This window comes from Cucumis melo, chromosome 10 (genome assembly GCF_025177605.1).
Source record: "Cucumis melo cultivar AY chromosome 10, USDA_Cmelo_AY_1.0, whole genome shotgun sequence".
Lineage (NCBI taxonomy): Eukaryota > Viridiplantae > Streptophyta > Magnoliopsida > Cucurbitales > Cucurbitaceae > Cucumis > Cucumis melo.
The window spans coordinates 672,481-681,380 of record NC_066866.1 but is presented as its reverse complement, the minus strand read 5'-3'; the positions used below and the strand labels follow the sequence as shown (position 1 = coordinate 681,380).

General features: G+C 32.1%; 1 protein-coding gene across 2 annotated transcripts; it reads left to right on the top strand.

Moving 5' to 3' along the window:
- Positions 1-308: 308 nt before the first annotated feature.
- LOC103489447 (amino acid transporter AVT1C-like) lies at positions 309-8,199 on the top strand. Of its 2 annotated transcripts, none has more exons than XM_008448622.3 (13): positions 309-440; positions 615-812; positions 1,431-1,780; positions 3,509-3,723; positions 3,913-3,936; positions 4,293-4,473; positions 5,497-5,722; positions 6,193-6,328; positions 6,665-6,684; positions 7,011-7,156; positions 7,269-7,312; positions 7,400-7,462; positions 7,932-8,199. In XM_008448622.3, exons 2-13 carry the CDS (start codon positions 625-627, stop codon positions 8,028-8,030), a joined length of 1,692 nt encoding a protein of 563 aa, XP_008446844.2. In that variant the 5' UTR covers positions 309-440; positions 615-624; the 3' UTR covers positions 8,031-8,199. The 2 variants fall into 2 exon arrangements, with proteins under 2 accessions (XP_008446844.2, XP_008446843.2); XM_008448621.3 differs by having other exon boundaries at positions 371-440; positions 619-812.
- The last annotated feature ends 701 nt before the right edge of the window (positions 8,200-8,900 follow it).

The following is an 8,900-nucleotide window of genomic DNA, read 5'->3' as shown; positions in this document are numbered from 1 at the left end:
TAACTCAACATTCCACAATCAAAAAATTTGTAGACCCTACGGTTAAAATTCATCAATTCTACGACTTATTATTTATGTTTTTAAAAACTTATTTATTATTATAATTTTTTAAAATTTAGGTAACTTCAAAATGAATTAGTAAACTAAAATCTAAGATCACTATGATTTTATTATTATTATTATTATAATTATTGTTATTATTAGAGTGTCAAAGGGATTAGTATGAATAAAACAAGTTGCTATTTGTTTATGTTGAAATTAAATCCAAACAAAAATTCTTTTGAAAATTTAATAATTAGGAAAAGACCAAAAAAGACAAAACAACTTTTAAGTTTTAATTAATTTAATTAATTAAGACAAAGGAAAGAGATTTCTCGTTCCTTTATATGAATTACAAAGCAGAGCAAAAAACAGAGCAGATAACACAAAATCAGAGCAAGGTTCGCTTTCTCTACTCATTTTTCATTTCGTTTTATCTTTTTCTTTCACTCTCTTCATCATTCCTTATCAGATCAAATTGTTTGATTCTGTTTTCTTTCTTAATCATCATCTTTCAGTCAGATCGAAAGAAACCTTCAATCGTCTCTTGATTTTTTTTTATTTTTTTTTTTGAGGAAGGAGAAGATGAAGAGTTCTGTATCGGAACAGAGTTTTTTGTATGAGAGTGAAGATGAAGAAGAGGATCAGGAGAATGTAGTAGTGAACAAAGATGAAGAAGATGGAAACGATTCAGATTCTTCCGATGATTCGACTAGAAATCAGAGACGAAGCAAGCCTGATTCGTACACTACTACTTGGCCACAAAGTTACAGGTATTTTCAATCTCTTATCTTCTCAATAAAATATACTGAAAATTAGAGATGGAGCTGACCTGATCTGTTGAAGACTCCATTAATCCGTAGAAATTATTCTCAGTCGTTCATTGATGATCTCTTCAATTCGTTAGCTGTTCTTCAACTGATACTGGATTTCAATTCGTTCACGCTTTTTTGTACACATTATCTATTTTGTTTGTTTTGTTTTCGTCACAAAAAAGTTAAGCCGACAACGGAATTGGGAGATCATTATTCACTTTTTCTTTTTCTTCTTATTTATCCTTTGGATTTAAATTTTTTCCAAAAGTTTTAAATGGAAGAAATTATCGTAAACAGTAAAAAATTTAATCATAAAGTTCGTAAACACCCTTTAGAAAAATGGATTTTACCGAATCTTAAACTTCTAGTTGATATATGAATTTTTTTTGCCCGACATTACACTTTTCATGACTAAATAATTTATTGTAGCAATTCCTTTTCTATTGATTTGAACTATTAATATTTTCACTTGTATCATAATTTTGATGCACAAAGAAGTTCGGACATAAATTAATATCAATTTGTATGCTACTTTTGGTAATACTGAATTTATGGTGTATTAATTATATGTTTCAGACAGTCGATGGATATGCTTGGCAGTGTGCCATCACCTAACATCGGGATATTAGGGACATCATCTTTAACAAGATGGGGAAGCTCATTTCTATCCTCCTCCTTAACAAGAAGGCATACTCCAGACACGTTAACTTCAACATCAAAACCGCTGCTTGCTACAGTGACTGACGAGAACAAAGACGAGCAGCAACCGCTGCCACCGCTATCGCAGCGACTAAGCTCTCACTCTCTCATTCTCCCTTTCACTTCAAGGCGACCATCAGGCATAAAAAAGGATGACAAACCTTCCAAAGTTCCACACGAGTTTCCCACTGCTCGTCGAAGCTCATTTAGTCAAGCCATGCTCAATGGTAAGTCCTAATTAAATGAAAACATTATAATATTAAATTTTGCTTGTCTCAAAAGCATCTAAGGTGTGACATAAGAGTAAAACTTTAACAAATCTCAAAATATCATATATATATATACATATAAAAATTGACTTCGTCAGATGGTAAATAAGTTTTCACTACTCATAAGTTAAAATATTTCTTTTAAAAATTAAAATTTTGTCAAAAAAAAAAAAAAAAAAAACTATAATTGTTAGTTAAAAATGATGCAGAATAGTATTTTAAAGTAAACTACATATTAGGAATTAAGAATTTTCCATGAATGAACAAAATTATGATTAGAACATTTAAATAAGATAAAGTAATGCATTACTTTTGCATTTTTTTTGGGGGGGGCCGGGGGTTTGAACTCATCGATTTCAAAGGGTTCTTTTTCAAACTCATTATTTCTAGAGAAGTCTAGCGGAATCGAGGGCGATTTTTTCCAATTAAATATTAACCTTCGATTTTTCATGAAAAGTATCTCACAATTAAAAGGAAAAGAAACATTATTATATACATATTTTTCAAAAAAGTTTATACGTGTTGTTTACAAGATAATAATAAAGTTACCTTCTACAACTGAAGTAGAGGGACACGGGAATGGTTAATTGTTTGGTTGGGTATGTCAGCATTTGATAGGAACAGAAGGAGAGGGCCCAACCATGTGTTAGTTTTTTGATTTTGCATGCCATCTCGTCCTTTTTTTCTTACTCTAATTCTGTAGCTGGTCTTACACGATTGGGGGTTGTTTTCTCATTTGTCCTTTTCTCTACATAAAAGACCCTTGCCTTATCCTTTATTCCCCTCAAATTAATTGATCTTTTGCCCAACTAGCATAGACTCTGACTGTACCAAAAATATCATTGGCGCGGTGGCGATTTTTTAAAGTTTGTCCTATAGCAAAACAACTTAGGCACGTGACTTAATACAGCAGTACACTCGTTACTAACAAGAAACCTAACCCCACACATCAAAATTGTGTGGGGTTATTACTTAATAGAGGATTACATTGAAATTGTGCACATGAACTGAAATCAGGCCCCCATTCACTTTTGCCTGCAAATGCATATTGAAATCGACAGTGGAAATTAAATATACTTCGTTAATACGATTCAGTCTGCTAATAACATTGCCTGTCATAACCCACACACGTCAAACATATTCAAGTATTTTTCATGAGGTAGGTGGAGAGACTATGCTGCTTCTAATTATTGTCCATCTAATAAGTCTGTATAGTTACTCAAATTATGATGGAAAAAAATATTTGTTGGCAATGTCATAGGAGTCTTTCTTCCCTATTGGTGACCAGGAATAGAAAGGGAAGATTTGGAACTAGAGCTAGTTGGGTTGGAGTAATGAGTCTTGACTGGGACAAAATTTTCTCAATTCCAATCGAGTAAGAGTGCGACAGCTCTTCTTATATGATAGAAAATGATCCATGCTCTTGGTTCGCTGTTGCTTTAAGGATTTCTCCACTTTAATTGAATATATGTATACGCGGGCCTCAACCAAAAGGTTGAGGCTTTAAACAGTTGAGAAGTTTTTGCGTCCTACCACTAAAAATTTCATTTCGTATACTGTGGACCTTGAGTACACAACTCCCATGATTTCACAACTTATCGAAGTTCACTATTCCACCCTTGCTTGAAAAACTCTTTACTAATTAAATAATTTGCAAGACTGAATATGGTAATGATGATGATACAGGTGGAAATGTGCTATGTGGGGTTGGAATACTAACGACGCCTTATGCAGCGAAAGAGGGAGGATGGCTTGGACTTTCCATTTTGTTAATATTTGCTGTGGTCTGTTACTACACTGGACTCCTCCTCCGTGACTGCATGGAAAGTAGACCAGAGCTCGATACTTACCCAGACATTGGCCAGGCAGCCTTTGGCACCACGGGTCGAATCGTCATCTCGGTATGCAATATACAAATTTTAAAGTTTAATGACTAAATTTATAATTTAATGGAAATTTTAAAAGCCTATTAAACCAACCTGGAAAGTTAAAAGTGTATAAACCAATCGTGATTATGTTTTGTAAAGTGAGATTTGAATATAGGCGGTTAATTAATTTGTTTTTGTTTCGTGTTGTGGCTGTGGATGCAGATAATATTGTACATGGAATTATACGTAAGTACAGCTGTCTTCATTGTGTGAGAACGTGTTTCTTGTTTTGTTTTGTTTACAATTTGGTCCGGATTGGTTTGAATTTATTTTATACTTTTTATTTGGTTTCTCAAATGTTAAAAGTTTTGAATTTATCGTTGTTAAGTTTCGCACAGAGATTTGCTGTGCATTTATCTACTTGTGGAGGGGATACAAAATTTTGACTTCATGAAACAGGCACATCTTTTCTTAGGTTGAGTTGGGTTACATAATTACCTTTTTTAGTACATAATTATTTTAGTTATAGGGTTAATTTCATCTCCCTTATTATGATAATGTTCTTATAATTAGAGAGTTACAAGAATTTGATCTTCTTTCAGGCTTCTTGTATTGAGTACATAATCTTGGAGAGCGATAACTTGTCTTCTCTATTTCCAAATGCGCATTTAAATGTGGGTGGATATGAGTTAAATGCACACCTTTTATTTGCCTTGATGACTACTATTGCTGTTCTTCCTACTGTTTATCTTCGGGACCTATCCGTTCTTAGCTACATCTCTGGTAAGTGGTAAACAAGCTATTACTCTAGAGTACCAGAATTACGATATCCATATCCCCTGTTTTTCGTTCATTGTTGATGCTGCAGCACTGAATCACCACTGGTATATGCTTCCATTTTATGTAATTTTACACTTGACTAAAACACTTCTAATCTTTCAAATTTACGTTTTCAAACTACTGTAGAAATTCTTGCAAATTTTAGACAAAAATTGGGACCTAAAACCGTGTGGATGAGACTTAAAAAGAATAGAAATGATGACCCAAACATCATCTTACCTTTTTTAGGTAGTTCATACTCATGAGCACAAAAACTATATGATACATGGATACGATACGGACACAACTACATGCCCTTTTTAAAAAATTTAGGACACCACACAACAAGGACACACTTAAAATATACATGTTTAAAATTATATCATTTTTATACCAGAAAAAATGTAAATGCATTTGTATACTTAATAAATTATTTTGATGTATTTCACACTAAAATTTTATTATATATTATTCTTATATATCTTTTTTTTTAGTATTCAACAAGTGTTCTATGCATGTTTAAAAAATTTGTTGCACATTAAATGTCCAACAAGTATTCGCGTGTCCAAGTATTTGACATGTATCGATCAATGCACACTAATCAAACTAAGTGTTATTGCTTCTTAGGTTTCAAATCTCAATTTTTATCAAATGTTCTGATGAATTTCTAGTCTAGTTGTAGTTTTGAAACCTTTATTCTAGGGTTAAAGATAATAGGGATATTTTTTAAACAAGAGTCAAAGTCTAGGGATGCTTTTTATGAATTATCAAAGTTTTTTAGTTTAGATCAATTGATATACATGTCTAATAGAAAAGTTAATAAGAGATCCACAGTAAACGGTGTATAGGGAAATATTACCGTTCTAAAACTGTTATCTATAATGTCTTGTTTACTCGTTATGGTGATGTTGCACTACTGTGATGTTCAAGAATTTACAGAGATGGTTATAAACATACTTGGACCATTCATTTTGCTGTTTTTTCCAGCTGGTGGAGTTATTGCATCAATATTGGTTGTACTTTGCTTGTTCTGGATTGGATTAGTGGATGGGGTCGGTTTCCAAGGGAAGGAGACAACAACTTTACTGAATCCTGGAACCCTTCCTATTGCTATTGGTCTTTATGGCTACTGCTATTCTGGACACGCTGTTTTCCCCAATATTTATAGTTCAATGTCAAAACCAAGTCAATATCCTTCAGTCCTCTTAACATGGTAATTTAAAATGTTGAACTATTAGTACATATAATATGTATGTATGTGTATGGCCTTATTCAGTTTGACCTTCTTATCCAATATATTAACTTCATAGCATCCTCTTTTTGAAAAATCATTGCAGTCGCACAAAATTTCCTCTCCTATTGTAAATACAATAACACTTTCTCAAAATTTGTATACTTTTTTCTCACTCTTAGGCTAGAAAGTTCAAAAAAGAAGCCTAACTAGAGTTAGTACATGTAACTTCTAAGATTATAGCGCTCGAAACTAATGATATAAGCTTCTTTTGTAGTGCTTTTAAATCTTTTTGGTGTTTGACTGCTATTCTTCTAATATTCTACAAAAACTCTGGACAGACTTGTAGATAATTATGCATGGCTAATTAAGATTCTTCCTTTACTAAATTTGATGAATGAATAAGAAGTTTAAACCTGTCGTGAATAAAACCGCTTCACATTATTATGCAGTTTCGTTGTTTGTACTTTGATGTATGCGGGGGTTGCTTTTGTGGGATATTCAATGTTTGGAGAATCAACGATGTCACAGTTCACTCTCAACTTGCCAACGAACTTGGTTGCATCAAAGATCGCCGTCTGGACTACGGTATGGTCACTTTGTAACTTCCCTTTTCAATTATAGCCTTCATGAATTAGAAGGGAAGGATAATTTATAAGTGAAAAATATATATATCTGCTTTAAATTAGAGATGTTGAGACTGGAATGGAGAATGCACTTTAACAGTTTAATTTATGGAGACCTTTTTCTTCTCGCTCCCTCTCCATTCCCCACTTCCTTCTCCACCCCATTAGGAGCGAGTCCTTGCGTGACTCGTCCCATTAGGAGAATAGACATCCCTACTCAAATAGTATATACTTTTTTCTTCTCGCCTATATTCTGTAGCAGTGGCTTATACTTCGTCTCTGATTTTGTTCTTTGCAGGTGGTTAACCCATTTACCAAATATCCTTTTATCTTTCTTTGTAGTAGAAACATAAGTATGGTTCTAGATGATTCAATTGGATATATTACAACGCAAAGATCATGAGCATATAACAGTACTCGCTAAATAACATGGAGATCATGAGTAATAAGTGAGACACAATATACACATTAGCACAAAACTTTTTAAGCGAAACAATATTACATCATTATCGGGCTATTAACAAATTGGACTAATGTAGATCAATTACTTGAGATAATTTTGAAAAAAAATTGTAACAAACAAAGAGATCTTTACACTTGTCTGGAAACCAAAAGATGATTTTTTTTCTTAATGAAATCTCTACGTATGCATTGACATTGACCCCAATTGCACTGAGTCTAGAGGAGCTGATACCATCAAATCATCCTCAGTTTCTTATGCTCTCAATCCTTATAAGAACTGCTCTTGTCGTCTCTACCTTGCTTGTGGGTCTTGGCATTCCTTTCTTTGGTAAGTACGTACTGAAAAGAAGTAATTATTTCAGTGAAAACGTATTAACTTTTTACTGATATATCTATTTTGAAAAGCCATGTTAAAGATTGTTTATTATTATCTTTTGCAGGTTTGATTTTGTCGCTTGTCGGGTCACTTCTCACCATGTTCATTGTAAGTTTTGTGCAGAGTTTGTGAGTTTGTAAATCAATTTTTTGTTTTAATTAGTTTATGACAGTAATTAGAACTTTTTATTTGTAGAGTTTAATACTTCCTTGTGCTTGTTTCCTGAGCATCCTCAAAGGGAAAGTAACACGTTTACAGGTAATGTCATTCTTTTGCTTTTGTATTATTTATATATATATATTGTGTGTGAAAAAAATTATATAACTAAACTTGAATTAATTAGCATTATTAGTGTCTTTTTTTGGGTAACAAATTAATCATGGGCATGGCCAAAGTACCGAACTTAAATTATAGATTTGATGATGTTCATGATTTATCTTTATTTTATGTTTTAGTATCAATTTAGTCCGTGTAGATGTATGTTCTAAATAATGTTTAGGGTCAAACTCACATATCATATCCGAAGCATATTCTCATAAAAAACCACTCATTCATATGCTTTGGTCTAGGCGCACCCATGTCATCTTCTAATTTTTTGTTTTAGCACGTAGAAAGATTTGATTCGTATGTCTTCAATCAAAAAGTTAAGAAGACGTTATAGAACTCGAGCAAACAAAAAGGTATGAATTTTCTAGTAACGCATCTATGGTTTGTTATTTTTGTGCAGGGAATAGTGTGTGTGATAATAATGGTAATAGGGCTGATAGCAGCAGCCTTTGGAACTTATTCATCCGTATTAAAAATCGTCCAGAATTTGAGTACCTAGCAATTTGGCAATTTTAATCCACCAAATCCTGCTTTTGTTTCTATTTAATTGTTCTTCCCTTTCCCTTTCCCTTTCCCACTTCTAATTTTGACCTTTCATTTTTCTTTCACCCGTTTTTTATAGTTTACTGCAACTTTTAATATAGAGTTTTGTGTGTTTATTTTTTTTATTTATTATTTTTTAAGTTTTTCAATTTATTATCTCTATAATAAAATTTTATTACCAATAAAATTTTGTTATGGTTTTCATTCTTGAATTATGTTGTGTTATACACTTAGGATTGGTTTGGAATCGATTCAAATTTGGTCCGTAGTAAAAATTTGACCAATCTAATTAAATCCGGCCAAATAATTTATTCATTTGGTTGAGTTAACCTTATTTATGTATTTTGTCATAATAGTTTTAAGTTAATATATAAATTTAAAAAAAAAAAACAAGTATATAATAAACCACATTTAATCGGTGGGTAATCGCATCAAGTAAAAGTAATCAAAATAACGAATAAAATTATTCACACACACATATATACATATTTATGTTAAGGTTATAGAATGCGTGGATGATCTTGATTCATGGTAAAATGAGATAAGTGCAAGAGTTTGGCAAAAAAATTGGACTATTAAATTTCGATTGGTCAAATCCAAAATGATGAAGGTGACTTAGTAATTAAATTCAATCATATCAATTAATAAGTTATTTATCATTACTAGTTTTAGAAAAATGGATTATCATGTACGAAAGAGAGAATTGGAAAAGGAACTCTCTTTCAAAATCTTCTAGAAAAAAATTATTTAAATAAAATTCAAACTTGCGAAGGAAATGAGTTTAACCCTCACAAATAAAAAAAGACTTCAGATAGGGTTAACATCA

Coding starts and splice junctions, on each gene's coding strand:
- LOC103489447 (XM_008448621.3), top strand. CDS start 387: ATGAATTACAAAGCAGAGCAAAAAACAGAGCAGATAACACAAAATCAG. Junction 5,723..6,192: donor CCTTCAGTCCTCTTAACATG/GTAATTTAAAAT, acceptor ATTATTATGCAG/TTTCGTTGTTTGTACTTTGA. Junction 7,313..7,399: donor CACTTCTCACCATGTTCATT/GTAAGTTTTGTG, acceptor TTTTATTTGTAG/AGTTTAATACTTCCTTGTGC.